The 21,122-nt window shown below is 35.8% G+C and overlaps 1 protein-coding gene across 2 annotated transcripts in view; it reads right to left on the reverse strand.

The window, feature by feature from the left end:
• Positions 1 to 21,122, reverse strand: part of ANK2 (ankyrin 2) — a 308,584-nt gene that overhangs the window by 192,600 nt on the left and 94,862 nt on the right. For both annotated transcript variants that reach the window (XM_044681396.1, XM_044681395.1), the window contains exon 5: positions 1,541 to 1,639. In XM_044681396.1, the coding sequence (XP_044537331.1) occupies positions 1,541 to 1,639 (99 nt within the window). The remainder of the gene's footprint in view (positions 1 to 1,540; positions 1,640 to 21,122) is intronic.

Here is a 21,122-nt window from a genome sequence, read left to right on the forward strand (position 1 = left end):
TCCTGTCTCTAGGCCTGACTCTCACTCCACTGAGCTACCCAGCTGCCCCCTAGAAGAGGTATTTTTGAGAAAGAGTAAGGGAAAAATGATAGATATTGAATATTTATGGTTAAGATAATATCCACTAATGTGTTTCATTTGCAAACACTATATTTCTGCCAAGATAACTGGAAAACATAGAGGATTTTAAAATTTCTGAGAGTTTACAATGTAATATGATCTCCTCTAATGCCTTGCACTGAGGGTATTTTTGGAACCTGTTTTAGTTGCTATAGTATCCACCAGATGAAAGGATTATAAGACAGCTGTAAACTCCAGCTAACAGGACCTTACAGAACCAAGCACCAAGTGACAGTTCTCAATCAGCTTCTTAGTTGGGGTTGATTCAAATATTGGTGTTGATTGCACTCTATACAAATTGAAGATTCTATCTATAGGTCAATAACATACCCAGCTTTCTCTTTACGTTCATATTTATGACCAAGTCTCAGAGAAATGTCACTTGTTGAAGTTTTTCTGATATGCAGAAACTTATCAGAGACGTTCTCATGCACTTATCCAAATTTTGTACCCAAGCACATACACAAATCATCACTTAGAATGAAAGTATCACTAAGAGTAATATTTAACTCAACTTCCTAAAAATCAGAATTGGATTTTTATTATAGGGATATAAAAACTGTGTTAACTGAAAGGCAACTTAGGGATTTGGAAAGCATTTCACTATTATCAGTTTGTCCCAGATATCTGTACCAATATTGAAACTTTTTGTAGTCAGCTTTGAACCCTTATTGTTGGAGGATGAAACGTTAAAGAAAAAATTAGATTAATTGAATACCTGTGGCCATAATATTCAATACCCTGTAATATGTTTCATTTTTATGTATCATCCTACTCAATAGTTTTGGTAAATCTCATCTTCTTCACAAAACAAACTAAAATATACTTCCTTCCAGAAATTTTTAATTGTTGAAATTAAGTTGGCTCAAAGGAGCTCTAAAAAATGCATATAATATTATGTCCTATGTTGTTGTAGATCTTAATGACTACTAGTTCCTAGTGAAGAACAGTAACTGATTATTGTACTTATGGGTGTTAAATTCCATAAATGATAGATCATTAGGTTTTAAAAAATTCTTAATTTGTTTTTGCAGGCAATCTCTAATCAGATGTCTATTCATTGATTGTTCCTAACAACTAAAAATTATTTGAGAAGGGGATTGGATGAATTGTCTCTGTGAATGAAATGTCTCAAATCTTTGTAATTAAGTCAAAATATTGATTAAAAGGAATTTTAATCTTTAGAAAAGTCTTAAACAACCCATAGTAAAAATAAACATAATGGTACTTTGTCCTTGGGCAGATCCAGAGTTAAGAGAGCTGGTTTGGGAATAAAATAATCAATAAGTTTTTCATGAAGGTAAGCTATAGGATATTACACGTCTGTAGCTAAAAAAAATTTCACCTCTGTAGCTAAAAATTGGTGAAAACAATATGGAACCTAGACAAAAAGAAGCCATTTGGTGTAATCATATTTTACCTCAGTAGCAGTGCTCTGATTAGCTCCATTTTCCAACAAGTATTTCACTACATCAATGTGGTTCTCTTGAGCCGCCATATATAGAGGAGTGAAGCCATTCTGGGGACAAAGAATAAAACAAACAAAAAAACTAGTGTTATTTTAATATATTAACAAAGATTTTTTAAAAAGCTTTATATCCTAAACTAAACACTGTGGAGATGTATGTTAGCAATTATGTAAAGCTGTTCCATGTATATCTCTATGTATTCGTACATACACATACATCATAATTCCAGACCCACTACCAGTAAGTTGGGTTTGGCACACACTTCTCAAGAAAGAAAAATAGGCAAGAAAAAAACCCATGATCCTTATTAACTTTCTTCATCTTGGACTCCGACTGTTTTTCTAAGATTCACATTTGTCTCCATTATTTAACATAAATAAGAGGAAAGTATTTTCCAACCCCCTAATAATAAACCAGCAGCCCTTTCTTTCCCAGAAGACATACAGGTAGCAAATTACTGCTCTTTAATATCATAATCATTACTTACCACATGTAAGTCAGTAAGAGGCAAAATTGATGTTATAGAACCCTTGTAAAAATGCTTTAAATATGGTAGAACAGTTTATACTGAACACTTTATAATTTTTCCTAATAAAAAACACCAGTAAACTTCCTTTATTCTTAAGTATTCTTCCAGAAAAATTCCCCCAAAACTACAGGCTTAGAGTTTGGAACCAAATTCAAACTGTTTTCTACTCATTATTTTTGGCAAAATATCATATCCTCGTTCAAAAAGAGATGTCTTTATGAAAATGATTCATAGGACTCTCTGGAAACCTAATAATCCTTACAACAGTACTGATGACTTAAGCATAAATAATCCAGAGACATATGGATAAAATTTCCTATGTTATTCCCATGGGTTTGCAAAATTAAGGAAAAAGGTTGGCAAGTGATAGGGGGTTTTCAGAACCTGGGACACTGGAAAAAAGGAGCTTGAAATACTTTGTCAAAACAAAAATGCGTCTAGATGCTCCTTTCTTTACCCTAAAGTCAAGAAACACAACAAAGTTTAAAGAAAATGGAGAACTCATTTAGCTGAAGAGAGAGCAGAGGATCTAGTTGTGAAGATTATAAAAAAAGGAAAGAACAGAAGCTAGATGTTGAAATAGAATATAGTGCTGGGATTAGGCTGAGAAGTTTGGAGGTAAGAAGAACACTTACATAAACCTGAGAAGCTACAGGATGGATAAAAATATATAGTTCAGTTAGGAGGAGGAATAGCAATAGCTAGCAAGTTATCTAGTGAGAAGGTTTTTTTAAATGGGGGGGGGTGAATCTTAATTATTTAGAGGAAACTGAGGAGGTACCAGAAGGATGGAAGCATAGGATCAGAAAAAATCCAAAAGAAGGGTTAAGAAAAACTCAGTGAGTGTTGTTAAAAAGAATGATAGGGACTGGAAGAATGATGTTTCTTCACAAAGGAGAGTATAGTGATCCCATAAAGGACATTGAACTTTTAATAGACCAAATTAATATGCTGCCTTTTCTTCCCTCAAAGGAGTTTTATAAACAGAATAGAAGGGAAAAACAATGGAAGATGGCAGGTTGAGAGGGACAAAAAGACAGTGTTAGTGAGGAAAGTGAAAAAAAAGTCAGACTTCTCAAAAGAGCATAACTTTAGAGCTAGAATGGCCTTTAAAGGTCAACTAGTCTAATCCCACTGGTTTTCAGAAGAGGAAGTCACATACAGTACATGACAGAGCTGAGATCTGCACCACAGTATTTTGACTCAAAAATCAGAATTCTTTTCACTCTACCACATTGCCTCCCTTGGCAAATGCAGAATGTAGAAAAAAGACAATAAGTCAATCTCTCTCTCTCTCTCTCTCTCTCTCTCTCTCTCTCTCTCTCTCTCTCTCACACACACACACACACACACACACACACACACACACACACACACACAGAGGAATTGTAGTTGCACATTACCATGGATATTGCTCAAAAAATGAGTGATATATAAAGCTGACAATAAAGTTTCACTAAAAGTGACAAAAAGGAGGGAAGATGCCATTTATTTATTGTCATTGTTTAACCAGAGAAATGTCACTGGACACCATAAAACATTTCTGCCTCTAGAAAACTTGAATAGGGCATGACAGTACTTTGAAAAATATCATAAAATTTTATGTTTTATAGAGGAGCATCAGTCTTCACATACAAAACAAGGTAGCATGCAGAACTGCTGGGAAGTCTAGTTCTATCCAGGTGTCCCCCAAAACACTATTTGAGGATTTGATACTGGGTATTTCCCCACTCTTCTTGTCATTAGAATATGAATAAAATATACTAATTGTTTTGAAATATGTTGGCAAAATTCATAGTAAATTTTTAGTTATTTAGCATTGCTTATGCGGTGGAAAAAACACATGGTAGTTACAATCTTTATGATTTAATAAACAGTGACATGTTTTCTAGGATAATTAAATAGCAACAACACTCTTCTTGCTAGTTATGAGCATTAGGACTATTTAATGGGGATTAGATGGTTAACTGCCAACAGCCCTTGGGTGGTGGAGAGGTGAATCATCCATTGGGAAGGGAGTGAGACCATATGCCCTCTAAGGTTCCTTCCAGCCCCAGGAGTCTATGATTCTAAGCTCAAGCTAATTAAAATTATTTCCTTAAATATAGCATCAATGCACAGCTGCAGAGATGTAAAAGGCAATGAGTACCAATTGTAGTTACAAAAATAAAGACCATTTTATCTGTTCTGGAGGCGTAAACAGGGCAAGAGAACAAAAGATGAGATTATCCCCTTGCGTTGGTAACCAAGGAGGCTTTCAATTAATGCATGCATGTGCCCAAATTTCCTCAGATCAGCAAGAGCTAATAAACTTCTGACCTGGGAAAGATGTTACAGATCATCTTACTGTTTACACTCTAAAGGTCTTCCTTTGATGGGCAGCATTTTGCCTTGATAACAAGACAGGTAGACCAATAACTGGTAATGGCAGGAGTTCTTAACCAGTGACCATAGATAAATTTCAGGCAATAGGGACATGGGAACATGAACTTGAACGGAGTAAAAAAAACCCTTCATTTCATGAACTTCTAACTAAAATTTAGCATTTTCTTCAGTTATTAAAAATATTATTCTGAGAAGGTACCCATAGATAGATTCTATCAGATAGTCAAAAGCATTCATTATATCATAAAAGTTATGAGTCTATAGGGACTTTATGTAGGCAAGTGTATTTTTCTTTCTTTTTTTTTTTAAGCCCTTGCCTTCAATATTGGAATAATACAACGCATTGCCTCTAAGGTAGAAAAGTGGTAAGGGCTGGGCAATGTAGGTTAAGGGAAATTGTTAAAATTATAAAAATAAAAATATATACAAATATAAAATTATAAAAATATTACAAAACTTTTAAAACTTAAATTATAAAAGTATTGAAATAATATGATGTATTATAATACAAATTTTGAAATATTGAAATAATTTAAATTTATAATTTTTAAAGGATGCATAGTTCATGGAATTTGATCAAATACAGTTTAATCTCTAGATGGAATATTTGGAACCAATATTGTATTTTACATCTTTTCCCCTTTCTTACAATGCTTTTCTATAAACTGAAGAAAGTAGGGTCAATGGTATCATTTTTTTCTTTATACAAGGAAAGTAGTTTTGCTTTACAACATTTTTCTCCTTCAAACTAAATTCCTGGGAGGAAACAAATAGTGCACAGTGCCAAGTCTTTTAAACATCCATAAGTCAAGAAGTTCCCCTCTCACCAGAGGGTCCTCCAAAGCCCACTCTTTCTCATAGCTAAGCAAAGAGCAGCCAAGAGCCAATGTAATAGCCCAGAAGCAGAGGCCCACTCTGGGGGCCTGCCTGGGCCTTTACAAGTTAAGTAGAGACTGTCATGGAATCGTGTTAATCCTGCTCTAAACAGGGGCATTGTTTTACTTTTCAGTGATTCACATCCTTTCCCACATAGGCTTTTAAACAGCTTTGAGGCAGCCTACTCATTCCACTAGAACTATGGTCCCCCGAAAGGTTTGGTTAAGTCGCTTAAATGGAATGCTGACATCACCATTACCAGTCCATGTGTATCTCTGCAGAAAATTCATTACTAGTTCAATTATTAGTCTGAAGCTATTTCAATAATGCAATGAAAGCACCATGCTATTTAAAATGTTAGCATAGATACCACCTAATTACGGCTTATGAATTACTTACAACTGTGCTCCCACCCCACTTTCCGCAACTGGGTGGATCTACTTTAATGGAGGAAAGAATGTGTTATAATTTTGCTCTTAAAAAAACGTCAGTTTGGGAACAAAGCCATTAAAACTTACGCTAAACATGGGACAGAATTAAGAAACTCACAAAATCCCCCTGTTGGAAGTTGGCTGCTTAACCTTCTATGCGGCTGATTTTTTATTATGTATTTTTGATGGAATAAAAATGGAATCATCCCTCTTTTTTTAATGTGACATTACATTACATTGTATATTTACACTGCCACAAAACTATAATTTTTGAACATGGAATCACATTCCAGAAATGGACAGCAAATTTGACTCAGTTCAACAAATATCATTTACTTGATGTGCTACGCATTTAGGGGAATTTTGAAATTTAGCGAATTCACGTCTTAACTTTATAGGACTAAAAGGAGCTAAGACCTAAGAAGACATAGATGTGCTAAATATTAACACACAGTAGAGAATTAGAGAGTTGCAAAATAAAATGTTTTGTTTTGTCTAAAGGAAGTCATCCTCAGAAAGAGGTATCAGAGATACAAAAATAAGGGAGCATTTGAGTAGGGATTTGAAAAATGGCTGTTAATCTGGAAAGGGAAGAAAAGAGAGGAATTACAAACACATAGAGTGGTGCCAGCAAAAACACAGAGGTGGGAAAATGCAATTCAGGTTGGAGGAGAGATTTCTAGTCTAGTAAACATGTATAAAATGCATGGAGGAGAATAATATGAAACAAAGCTGGAAAGGAAGGGTAATAACAGACCAGGAAAGGACTGTAAATCTTACTTGGTGAGACAACTGAGAATCAATGATGATTCTTGAGAGAAAGGAGTATCAGGACCATATCTTTAAGTGCTGTGACATAAAGATAAAGCAAGAAGTCATTTATGAATTCAAGTCTTCCCCAAGTTTTAATATTTTTACTGCCACTGTGGCTTATAAACTCCTCATAACAAGAGGTGAGCTACTTTCTATAATGCCAAGATACACTCCCCAAAAAGTTTCCAGGACTTTCTTCAAGGGCTATTTCATCTGTCTCACAATGCAGCCTACTCCAGATCCACTATGTTCAACAATCCTTTTGGATTCAAATGACCCTATCACTGGTGTGCTATACAGTGTCCTCACATCAATATCATTGTGAAGTACCTACTATGTACAGCATTCTGTAACCTGGAGTAAAAGTACTTAGTCTCTGAAGGTTTCCATTTGCTTAATATTTATAAAATAGATACAATTGTTTTGAAGAAAGCCAGGCTACACGTTCTAAAGCGTTATCCAAATGGTACTGTTAATAGTATCATAGATTTCAAGCTAAAAGGCATGTGAGAGGTCATCTAGTTCCAGCTGTCACTTTACAGAAAAAGAAACTGAGGACATTTGCTGATTTGATTTTTTGTTTGGCTGTACTTGTAAAAAAATAGTTCTAATCAACGGAGCATCAGAGAGCATATAAGTCATTGGAAGTGGCAGTGATATATACAAGTGCTATTTGTGTGTGTGTGTGTGTGTGTGTGTGTGTGTGTGTGTGTTGGGAAAGGAAGGAAAAGTGAAAAAAAAACTGAAGCCTGAATTGGTCAAGTTACTTTCTCAAGATCACACAAGTAGTAACTGGCAAAACTTGGATTTGAACTCACGTTGTCTAACACCAAAACCGGAATCCTTTCCACTATACCACATTGTCTAAAGTTGTCCAATAATGTTAAGTTTAATCATCATCACCAAATGCCATCCCATTGTTTTTTCCTCATGAAATTTATAAGTTGGACAATTACCTATTGCTTAACCACACCCTCTGGTTTCCCACCTCTGTGCATTTGTCCACAATGAACCTTCCACTGATAATGTCCTACTCTATCCAGAACCACCGTTCTATTTTTAATCTGTTTTTAAAATCTATATTACTTTACTCCTGAAGGCTTCCTTTATCTCCTTAGCTAGAACTGATCTCTCCAATTTGTGAACCAACATGACATTTTCCCATTCTATACCTCTTAACATAGCTTTTTTTCTTTTGAATGTCTCTGTCTTATGGACTGTGAGTTCCATCTTAGCATATTGTTGATGTTCATTACATATTTATTGAATTAAATTCCTTAACTTCATCCATCTATCAGAGATAATTGTATTGTCATTGTCTCCTTATTTGCCTTATAGATTGAAAGATTACTAAAGGGAACTTGGACTGACTCAGAGAAAAATACCCACCCAGAATAGTTGGTTTTAGAGCAAGTAATCCCTATATCAAAGCCTTAGAGTCAGTGAGCAAGAAAGCATTTCTACCCCTAGAAATCAACTTGCTCATTTGTTGTTATCTACTTTGAAATAAACTTTTTAAACGTAGGCAATTTTACAAAAGAAAATGGAGAGCAATTTCTGTGAGGGGGAAGTATAAAAGAATTAAAAAAGACAATAATTCTTTTTGACTTAGGCTTAGGATATAAACTACATTGCAAGTTAGTTAGTTCAAGTTGGTTCATTTCTTGTTTCAGATTCTAAATCTAATATCCTCAGTTTTAATTGGTTCTCAGAGGTAAGTCAACAAAGCACCTCATTCCAGAATGATCCTTGTTAAATATGGGATTTTGGATGTGAGGTAGGAGAAACTAAAAGAGCAAACAAATCTTATTCTTTCTAAGAATGACAAGATCATATGTTGTTGTTGTCTGTCTGTCTCTTCATGATCCTATTTGACTTTTTCTTGGCAAAGATATTGGAGTGGTTTTCCATTTCCTTCTCCAGTTAGTTTTACAGAAGAGGAAATAGAGGCAAACAGGGTTCAGGAACTTGCATAAGGTCACACAGCTGGAAAGTGTTTGAGGCCAAATTTAAATGAAGTAAGATAAGTCTTCATGACTCCAGGCCAACTCCCTATCCACTGTACCACCTAGCTGCTTTCTACGGCAAAAGGAAAATCAGAGACCATCCAGTCCAACTCCTTTATTTTAGGAATCAGAAAATTGAAACCCAGAGAGATTAAGGCACATGTCCAAGGCTACCCAGGTAAAAAGAGGCATTGCCAGAATTCAAATTCAGGTCCTGTGATTCCAAAGACAACTTTCTTTCCCCCATCATCCCTAAAGAATGTGGCATAAAGAGCAGCAAATACTCTGTATCCTCACAGCACTACATCTGACCTTTTCCTTGTATTCAATGAGCAGAGAAGAGGAAGAAAAGGAGTATATTCATCCCTTAGCCCCCAACTCCAATATTCTTTGATACTCCATCACTAGCTGGCTAACTGAATCATTCACATCAAGTCAGCTATCAATCACAATGCAATATTCAGTTGGAATCATGGCTGGCTAGTCTGATTGTCAGTTAAGTCAGCCAGTGATTGCTTCTGGTTTGTTCCATAATCATTTCTGGAATAACATTAGTACAAAAACTTTGCACCAATTAACTGCATCTTTTTATTTAGTGATAATACTTATGAGAGAAAGTTTCTCATCTCTAAGAGTTAAACCTGTGACGTGGGATGAAGGATTTTATTCTTTTGTCAGACTAGCATCAGGGGAGCACTGTCTCCAGAGCAAGTCCTGATGAGACTCAGCAGTAGTACGTCTGGAGTCAGCGTCTATCTGTCTCTTTCAATCTGTCTTTCTCTAAACACTCACACACATAAATGCATGCATGCAAAAACACACACACAAATGTATCTTTTATGTGTAGAGCTTCCATTTCTTCCTTCTGTCAAAAATTAAAGCCTTAAGGCAAAGTTGATGATAGCTAGGGGTAGTAGATGGTAGAGGACGCTAAGGAAAAGGAAAGGAGATTCGATGAGAGGGAGGTGGCAACAAGGAAGAGAAGAGGAGGATTCTGGACATCTCATTATCATTTTAAACAAAGGAGATGGCTTTAAAATATTGGAAGGCTCTAGAGCAGTGAAGGGCAAACTTTTTAAAGATGGGGCCAAAGGAAAGGAAATGCTCATCTGTCAGTCTATTTCTAAGGCAACTCTTTGGAAGTTTCATTATATTGTAACCTACTCATTGTATTCATCAGATTAGGAATAATGTCGAGCAGCCAGATAGAACATTTCAGGGGGTGACATCTGGCCAGTGGGCTGTAGTTTGCCCATCACTGCTCTAGAGGTTTACCTTCAGCTCCTAGAGAAAACTAAGTGACTGAGTGAAGCAAAGAACACTGGGTCAAGGGAGCACTTGTGAGAGAAAACCTCTACTGGGGGTGGGGTGCAGCTTGGTGACTCAATGGATTGACCATTCAGGCCTAGAGACAAGGGTTCCTGGATTCAAATAGATTGTTTGCCTCAATTTCCTCATGTGTAAAATGAGTTGGAGAAGGAAATGGCAAACCATGGGATCACAAAGAGTCAGATGCAACTGAAAAAAGACTGAACACCAACTAACAAAAAATCTCTAGAAACACAGAAGAAAAACAACTCCTTGAACAAATGGGCTGATGGGGATATTATTGGGGATGTAGACACTAAATGATAACTCTAGTCTAACTATCAGTAATATGGAATTAGGTCTTAATCAATGATACATATAAAACATAGTGGAATCGTGTGTCGGCTATGGAGGGGTGGGGAGGTTTGAGGGAAAAGGAAAGAACATGAAACATGTAACTATGGGAAAATATTCAAAATAAAAATTTAAATTAAAAAAAATCTCATTCCAAGGACTATAAAGTTCAATGTCAGAATCCGGTCATGGGTCAAGAAGCTCTAGAGATCTAGAAGAATGATTACCTTCTTTCCTTTTATTAATGACACAGCTCCTTTGTATCTCTAGGCTCTAGATATAGAGGCAAGTCTACCTTAAAAAGATATCCCATTTAATATAGCTCTATTTCTTCTAAGGTCTACTTTAGGGTCATTTGGTGTTATTTAAACAGCAAAAGAGATGCCATCTCAGGCATGTGGATTACTAGTTTTTAAAAAAAAAACAGTTGTAACACCATCCAACTAAACCTAAATAGAATTTGAAATGAAATCATGGCTTATTCCTTTTATATCAGCACCCTCAGCTAACCGCTCCATTATTATCCATGATGACAATATTTTCCTGATCTATTGTTCATTTGTTTCAATCACATTGGACTCTCTGTGAGTCTATTTGGAGGTTTTTTTTGGGCAAAGAAGCTGGAGTGATTGGCCATTTCCTTCTCCAGATCATTTTTCAGATGAGGAGACTGAGGTAGACTGAGTTTAGTGACTGCTGAAGGTCACACAGATTTGAACTTGGGAACATGAGTTTTCCTAACTCCAGGCATGGCACTCTATCCACTGTACCACCTAGCTGACCCCTTTATTGGTCCAAATTCCCTTAACTGGTAGGGAAGGCTGTTCTTCTCTCACTTTCCCCTTTTTTTCTAGAACCCATATCAGATTGGTGACCTAAATCTTGTTGATCCTTCACCTATAAAATAGAACACTCTAAAACTACAAGCCTCAAAATGGCAACAATGGATTTCTAATTTGCCTTGGTCTCTTTCTACTACCCTCACTGCAAATAGTTGTCAAATGAATCTATATAAATCACCAAGTCCTCCCTATGTGCTCTGGCTCAAAAACCTATGGCGGTTCTCTATAGCCTTGTCTTTGAGGTCTAGATTCTAGTCTGGCATTTAATGTTCTCCATCAAACAGTTCCATCCTCTCTAACCAGTTTCATCCCTTGTTCTTCCCTCCATTGGAGACAAGGCAACATTTTTACAGTGGCAGGTGCACATCCTATGCTTATTCCTGATGTCTCTTCCATATCTGCATTCTCTCCATATCTCTTCTTGGAAAATCCATCTTCTATACTTCAGTCAAGATTCTGCTTAATCACTAAGCTTTCTCTGGCTCTACCAATATCTACTGAAAAATTGAATAGTTTAGCCTTCTTGTATACTACATCATTCAGTAACACAAATTTGCTTATGTTTTCCCTTTAAATAACCTTCCATTTTATATATTCTTTTCCATCATAACTGGCTTGCAAAAAATCCTAAAGTTCAGATATTTTTCTTGGGTGGAGTGGGGGAGTTGAAGGGAAGGGATATTTAATTTTTTTAAACCCTTTTCTTCTGTCTTGGAATCAATGCTATGTATTGGTTATAAGGCAGAAGAGTGGTAAGGGCTAGACAATAGGGGACTTGCCTAGGGTCACACAGCTAGGAAGTGTCTGAGGCTAGATTTGAACCTAAGACCTCCTGTCTCTCAATCCACTGAGCCAACCAGCTGCACCTAGGGAAGGGATACTCTTGTCCAATATTTGTTTTATCTAATAATTGTTTTTTGTCTTTTGGGTTTTTAATCCTTTTGGTTAAAACATACTTTAGCTCTGACGCTAACCCACAGTTTTAAGTAAGTGGTCTTCCATAGGTTAAATCAAAAAGTTGATGGAGCAGATTGGAGGGTCAGAAGGAATAAGCATAAACTCGATTAGGATCATGAATATCCCCCTTTGATTGCTGGAAGGTATACATGAGAGTTGTTTCCAACTGGAGAAATTGGCCTCACAGAGGAAAGATTGATGAGAAGGATGAAGCATCAGTAAAAAGGACCAAGAAAAAAACTGGGGGCAGTTGTGTAGTTCAAGCCAAAAGCAAGCTGTTGCTTCATCATGGAGCAGTTATAGGAAAACTCTTAAGAAGGTAGACAGCCAAAAGACGAGGTTAAGTTCTCTGGGGTGATTTTTTTAAAGTACAAAATTAAGCTTCAAAGGAGAAGAGATATAGAGTTCTGACTGAGTTATAGAATCATGCATTAAAAAAGCAAGGATGTACTAGCTTAGTATCATATCTTATTATTTTCTTTAATACTTAATATATATCTTAACATCTCTCTTTAATTTCCTATTTCACTTTGTAAAAACATGGCTCTTGCTATACGTTGTGATTTAACTAAAACTTACTTCAGTCCTAATTGTTTAGTAAAGAATCATATATATATTTATATCTTTTGAGAGGTCTTGAAAAGTTGGGATTACCCAGCTTGCAAATAATATATAACAAATGAAGCCACAATCTTAAAGTCAGGAAAAAGTACATTTTCTGTTTAGATCACATGTAAGCAGTACTTCTTTGCACACTTTGGCAGCAAGTAGTGGCATCAAGGGACTTGTCTCAGAAGGCACAGGATCAGATTCAGAAATAAATAATTGCTGAGGTACAAAGTAAATGCTGACAGTATTATTATCCATAGCATATCTTTTTTTTACTTTTTAAAATTATTTGTTTATTCAGTTATGCATGGAGAAATTATTTTTGACAATATTTTGGGAAATTTTATTATTTGGTTTTCTGCCCGCCCTCCTTCCCCTTCCTCTCTCTCCAAAGAAGTAAATAGTCTGTTATAGTTATACCAGTGCATTCAAGTAATACATATTTCCATATAGCTCATGTTGTGGTAGAAAAGATAGCACAGAAACAATAAAAAAAACTCATAAAGGAAATAAAGGGGATAATGGGAGGCAGCTGGGTGATTCAGTGGATTGAGAGCCAGGCTTAGAGATGGGAGGTTCTAGGTTCAAATCTGGACTCAGATACTCCCTAGCCATGTGACACTGGACAACTCACTTAAGCCCCATTGCCTAGCCCTTATGGCTCTTCTGCCTTGGAACCAATACATAGTATTAATTCTAAGACATAAGATAAGGGTTTAAAAAAATAAAAATAAAAGACAAAGTAGATGATGGTCTGCTTTGATCTGCAATCAGACTCCAACAGTTGCTTCTTTGGTTGTGGATAGCAATTTTCTTTTTTTTTTTTTTTTAAACCCTTACCTTCCATCTTAGAGTCAATATTGTGTATTGGCTCTAAGGCAGAAGAGCAGTAAGGGCTAGGCAATGGGGGTCAAGTGACTTGCCCAGGGTCACACAGCTGGGAAGTGTCTGAGCCCACATTTGAACCCAGGATCTCCCATCTCTAGGCCTAGCTCTCAATCCACCAAGCTACCCAGCTGTCTCCTGGATAGCGATTTTCATCGTGTCCCTTGTGAATATTTTGAGAACTTGCTTGGATGATAATGCTTTAGTCCTTTACCATTGATCCTCATACACTATTTCTGTTACTCCTGTTCTGCTCACTTTACTTTGTATCAATTCATATAAGTCTTCCCAGATTTTTCTATTTTATTTTATTAAGATAAATCTATGTACAAGATGACCTACTCAAGCCATGTTGCACAAATAATGGATGTTTAAATGCATTTTATTTATTTGGCTTTGATTGTTATTGTCCTCAATCTCCAGGCAGTGCTTAGAAGAATACCTCTGTTCTTCAGCTTGGATAATTCCTCCACCTGCCCCCAACTCTTTCCGATGGCTGTTTTGAGGGAATCATTGCATATATTACAGATTTCCAGACTATAAAGATGCTTTTTAATAGGCAAGTATTCATGTTTAGGTAATTTATGCGGTTTTACCAATTGTAATACATAATTGTTCAAGGGATATAAAATAAACTATGAGTTACATCTTATCACTGGTAATCTTTATTGTTTCCATTGCATTTACAAATCAATAATACTATAGTATTATCAAGGTGTTAAGAAGTGGCATAGGGGATTGAGTGCTACAACTAGAATTAGGAAGACTCATTTTCCCGAGTTCAAATATGGCCTCAGACACTTACTAGCTGAGTGATCCTGGACAAGTCATTTTAACATTTAACACTGTTTGCTTCAGTTTCCTCATCTATAAGATGAGCTGGAAAAAGAAAACAACAAAGAGCTCCAGTATTTTCACTAAGAAAACCCCAAATGGGGTCAAAGAGTCAGATAAAATTAAAACAAGTGACCAACAAAAGTGTTGTCAACTTTAAGAATATTCATTAGATATTATGCAGGATGCTTTAACTGAAGGGAAAGCAGGATAGTAAGCTCTTTCATTAGCAGTGCTCATCTCAAAAACCAGGTTTTCTTATAATTCCATTGCCAAACAGAAGTCGAGAACCTGAGTGGTTAAAAAAATAACAAGATATTTACTCGCTGTCCAGTGCCTCGAATGTAGCAGAAATTCAGAAAGTGCCAAGTTGCTTTGAAATATATCGGGAACAGCTCATTTAAATGATTATTGTAGTCTTATTCGTCAGTGCTTGGGAACTGTACAATATGGAGTCAAAGCACATATAATTACAAAGAGCAGGGTATCATTAATGGCGCTACATTTTACATGAACTCTCAACTATAGATTATCACTGAATGTTCTCTCGACCAGAAAAGCATTGTCATCTACTGCAGATGAGAACTGCAATAATGTTTATAATGGGATCAGGACACATACCAACAAAGAATTAAACATGTGTAGATGTCATTTTAGATGTTTTAAGGGCCAAGAGATATTAACTTGTGGAAGCCACTATTCTTGAGTGGGTCCTTAAGTCAGTATAATACTTTATCTATATGTCAACCACTACTACCCTTTATAGTGTAGGAATTAATGAGTTAACATGTATAAAATCCTCTGTGCTTTTTAGTTAAAAGTTATAAATCTAAAATTCTATTAAGTGACATTTTATGGGGAAGCACTCTGAAAAACAAAGTACTGTGCAAATCTAAAGGGATGGAGATCATAGCCATAAAATCAAAATTCATAGTATCATATTTATATGGAAATTACATTTAATGTAGTTAAAACACTATTCATTTATTTTTAAAAAAACATTTCTCAACCAAGTCCTTTTTCTTCTCTTTATCTAATGCTTAATTACTATGTTTATATGGGAGTTCCATAGCGTTACCAAATAATTTCAGAAAACTAGAATACTAAAATGAAAGATAAAAATGTGGAACTGGGTTCTTAAGTGCAAGTAAGGTGGCTCTTAACGAAAGATTTCAACACTTCTAGGAATCTGCCATCTTAGTATCCACCAGAGCCATCACAATCCATTCTCACCCCCTTCTTGTCCACTATTTCATGTTCCTGTTTGTCCTCAAACCATCAAAAGTAAAACTGCCCAAAGCTTTGGATCCTTTATTTTGTGATGACCTATTTAACACCCTGCTATATGTTATTTTAGCATTTCACACACTCGGTGTTCTAGGCAAGCTGTTCTCTAAATTATGCTTTCCATCACCCAACTCCATAACTTTGAAGAGGTTCTCTCAGGTAGCTGTAATAAACTCCCTGACCTTCTCTACTTAAAATCCTCACATTCCTTTGAGCCTCAATTCCAATGCCTTCCCCTTCTTCCTCAAATTATCACAGATTTAGTTATCTGTGTAAGTGATGTATCTCCTCAATAGAATATAAATTCCTTAGGGCTGTAGGAATGAATTTTTAAAAATATTTGTTTGGTCCTTCACTCTCACTTTGGAACTCTTTTTCTGATAAAAACAAACCATAGAATCTCAGAACTGAAAGAGGCCTTGAAGATCTTGTATGGCTTGAACAAGATTGTCTCCTTTTCAAAAACTTTACATCTTTTTACATCATATATTTATTTTCCTTTGTATCCTTCCCACCAACTCCATGATAATTACTCTTTATTACAAACAACTATAAAAAGAAAAGAGAGAAAAGCAACAAAAATCAATAAAGAGAAAAAAATTTGATGTGTGCAATTTTCCACAACCATGGATCCCCAACTTCAGCAAAAGAGTGAGGAAATGGAGAAGGTATCCCCTCATATCTCCGTATAGATTTGCAACTTTTAGATTTTTTTTTTTTGGTTATTGCTCTTCTCGTTTACACTATGGCAGATATACAGGAAAATTTTCTTGACTCTATAAGCTTACTTCACTTTATATCACTTCATCAAAGTGCCTGAATCCCTTCTACCACACATCTGATTAAGTGTTCATTAAGCCTTCCTTTTTTTTGTAATAAGAAATCACTATTGTGATGTGCGGCCCATCCCAATTACGGAAACCTCTTAACATCCAAACACAATCTTTTTTTTCTTCTCTTTTTTCAAAGGCAAAGCAAAACAAAGCTTATCTTTCTTCCATATGACAGACAGCCCTTCAAATGCTTGGAGATTGCAATCATTTGCCCTCTACAATTTCACTTTTCTAAGATTAAGCATTGAAGAAACTGGGAATGGAGATTCATATGGTGTGAGGGAATGGTTTCCCCATCTGCTCAACCTTCTGGCTCCCCTCCTCTGAATGTACCTTCTTCTTGTCAATGTCCTTCCTTGATGATCTCCTTGATAATTTTTGTGGCGCCTTATGTGCATGATTATATCATTCGTACTAATCATAAAGTCATCATTGGTAAAATGTCACAATGTACTTGGAGTCACAATGCATCTTCCTATTGTTCTTTGGTTAATCTATCCTTTAAATGCAAATGAGATTATGAGGTTCTATGAGTTATGGTTACCATAAAGCATCAGTGGAATGGCATTGATTTTAAAGTGCTGAGTATTTCTAATAGGTGATATATTAGAGGTGGGAAAGGCAAAGATAGGCCATCCTCCAAAATCTTTGAAGTCGACCTAACTGTCAAATGTCAGTATGAACACAAGAAATTTACCAATCCATCAGTCTAGAATATTTATAAGTAGAATTTATTTATTGTATTCACATGACTTTCCCAGCAAGGCAGATTGAATGAGGATCACACATAAAATGCTAAAACATGACATTTACACAGTACAGTTAAAATTAAGCTCATTTATATATTATTATCATCTCAGTCTCCCATGTCATATAAAATTTTCCTTTGAAGAAAATATTGAGGGGGTTAATGGAATGATTGCATGTCAGGGGTTTCTTTGGATTCAGAAAGTAACAGTATTACTAAATGATTTCAGAATAAAAGATATTTAGCAGTATTTTATAATATCCAAACAGAATGTTATATAAAAAGCTTTTAAAATTATTTTTTCGTCTAGTATTATCTGAATGGTGTCTGAAGCTATTTTAAAATGGAAATTTCCAAGTTATGTGAAAACAATGATTTAACTTATAACACCTCTGAACACACACAAAATCCAACCACAGGAAAATAATGTCCTCCTCAGAACATTAGGAATTCTAGGGCACTACCAATCGAGATGATCCCATTCCTCCCAGTTTTATAGGTGAACTCTTAATATAATATGATGGAAATAATAAAATAAAATACTTTGACTGGCTATCAAAAACTATTTTCAGGAGGTCTATGATGCCACATGGGTATTTTTTAAAAAAATTTTAAATAATTTTTATTTTTTAGAAAAGTTATCCATGGTTACATGATTCATGTTCTTACTTTCCCTTTCACCGCCCAACCTCCCACCCCCATAGCTGTCGTGCATTTCTACTGGTTTTAATGTGTGTCAGCGATCAAGACCTATTTCCAAATTGTTGATAGTTGCACTAGTGTGCTCATTTAGAATCTACATCCCCAATCATGTCTGCATCAACCAAGGATATTTTTTGAAACAAGCACAAGGAAAATTCTAGATTACTTTCCATCCACCCACCAAATGACTTTGCTCTGCTACCATGATAATCTACAGTCCTTTGGACTGAGTTGGTTTTTTTTTAAAAGGTGTGTGTGTGTGTGTGTGTGTGTGTGTGTGTGTGTGTGTGTGTGTTTTAAGTCTTCCTTACCACACTCCATACTGTTCTCTGAGAAAATGGTGCTTTACATCATTATCACTTTTGATCCTCAAAGCAACCCTGAGAGATAAGTGCTACTAAGTGCCAACATTTTACAGTTGAGAAAACTAAGACAAAGAGGGGTTATGTGATTTGCTCAAGGTGACATAGCTAGTAAATGTCTAAGATTAGATTTGAAATCAGGTGTCCCAGATTCCAGGCAGAGTGTTCTATCCACTCCACTGGGCCATTTAGCTGCCTTATACAGCATCTGAAGAATGATGCTAATTTTGAAAGGCTATTATTTTAGAAGAAAAGAAAGAAAAAATGCAGTATCCCCAAAATTTTTGAAGGTGACTCAATTGTCAAATGCCATTGTGTACACAAGCTGATAATCCACCCTCTGGCTCTAGAATATTTAAATTTAGAATTTGTGTTCACATAACTTTGCTTCATGTCCAAAGGCATTGTGATGAGAGTTGAGGTGGCCTGTATGAGGAACAGGAAGAAGGTTGGTGTGGCTGAACTGTGGAGTGCAAGAAGGCAAAAAATGTGTATTATGACCACAAAAGTAAATTGGGGATAAGGCTGTGAAGAGCTTTGAATACCAAACAGAAGAGTTTAAATTTAATCCCAGAGGTGATGGGGAGAAAATGGGGGAAAAAACTGAATATAAGTGTTATATGGTCAGATTTGTGTTTTTTGGAAAATTACTTTGGCAGGGGACAGCTTGGAACCAATACACAGTACTGATTCTAAGATGGAAGGAAGGAAGGAAGGAAGGAAGGATAGACATATCATTTAGGAAGTTTTTATTATAATCCAGGTAAGAGGTGAAGAGCTCCTAAAGTAGGATGGGAACTATAAACATATAGAGAAGAGGAAGCATATGAGACATGTTGTGGACAAAGAAACAACCAGATTTAGTAAGCATCTGGATATTATCTTATGTTTCTCTTGTCATGTGTGTGTACCCCAGCTTCCTAACTTCCCCTGAAAGTTCTTCAAATAAGAAACTATATCTCATGCCTCTTTGATCCTCATTATCTATTCTATTGCCTTACTCCTAGTAGGCATCCAATTCATGTTTATTGGCGATGAATGTAAATATCAACACATGTAATAAAGGTAATAAATACATTATATATAATAATTAAATGTATGGATGCAATGGTGAAGTCAGATTCAGGAACACCAAGTTTGAATCCTATTTCTGACATTTACTACCTGAATGACCCTAACAGTTAACTTCTGTTTCCCACATCCCTAGGAATTATTACTAAGTCATGAAAGGAGTTCCTATTCTAGAAGTTCACCATGCTGGTGAATTCACATATTTTTCCTGTTATTGAGGGTTCCATCCATCTTGCAGCTATCCAAGTTCACCATCTTGGAAGTGCACAATTCTTCCTTCTCCATCACTACCAATATTAAGCAGAAGCTAGCTTCTTGATTCTATCTCTATAACACCTTTCATTGTCCTAACCTGTCCACTCATGCAACCACAACTGAAGTTCCAACTGTTTTCATGCTTGAAATCTTGCAATAGTTACTTAACTTCCTTTCTCTTTTTTCCTCTACAATTCATCCTCCACACAACTAGCCAGTTAATAATCCTAAAACGCAGGTCACTCCTCCTACTAAAAAACTTTAATGTTGCTCTATTTCTTCTTTCTGTATCCATGACCCTTGGGCAGTCTGGTAAAGCCTATGGACTCTCACTCAGAATAATGTTTTTAAATGTCTAAAAACTACTTAATACTAAAAGGGAAATCAATTATATACAATTATCTTGATATATAAATAAAAAACAAGACAAAGTTAAGAACTTCTATTTAGGAGAACTCCTGGACTAGGACTTAAAGCTTATCTGGCCCTGACTATCTTTTCATATTAATATAATACCATTTTATAATACACTCTATTTTAGCTGAACTAGCCTACTAGCTATTTTTTAAACTCAATTTTTCTGTCTCCATAACTTTGCCAAATCTGACCTTCAAATCTAATATGCATTGCCATCTTCTCCTTCACCCATTAGGAACATTATAATTTCAATTCAGCTCATTTGCTATAGATCTTTCTGAGATCCCTTGTTGTTGGTGTTCTCCTCATCCCTTTATGTTGTTTAATATTTAATTATCTTTTATCTATATACATGTTGTATCTTCCCAATAGAACATAAACTCCTTGAGGACAGAAGAGTTGCATTTTTGTACATTAATCACAAGGTTGATCTAACTGTGTATGGATTCTATGGATTCTGACTACATGAGAATACCTATTGAAGTTCTATATTCACTGCAGCTCTGAAATGATAATATTTTAGGATTATTTTTCTCCTGGCTCATTGTATTTCAAGGTCTGAATTACTCTAGAGAAAACAAAGTGAGATGTAAAATTGTATTTAATTTGCATTACCATTTAGTATTTCCTATGTAAATGAGGTGGGCAGTCAGATTGCACAGTGGATAGATAGAGTGCTGAGCCTGGAGTCAGAAAGATACATCTTTGTGAGTTCAAATCTGGAATCAGAAACTTATTAGCTATGTGATGCTGAGCAAATCACTTAATCCTGTTTGCCTCAGTTTTCTCATCTGTAAAATGAGCTGGAGAAGGAAATGGCAAATCACTCCAGTATCTTTGCCATGAAAACCTCAAATAAGGTCACAAAGAATTAGACAGCCCTGAAAACTGAGTTAACATGTCAATGAGGTGCATCGACCACATGCTTGTGTAAATCATGAAAGATGGGATTGAGGCCTGTATGGAACTTACCACATAAAGGTTTTGAAATCAGTTTTCTCAACAAGCTCTAGGCTATCAGTTTCCTCC

Source organism: Gracilinanus agilis, chromosome 6 (genome assembly GCF_016433145.1).
Source record: "Gracilinanus agilis isolate LMUSP501 chromosome 6, AgileGrace, whole genome shotgun sequence".
Taxonomy (NCBI): Eukaryota; Metazoa; Chordata; class Mammalia; order Didelphimorphia; family Didelphidae; genus Gracilinanus; species Gracilinanus agilis.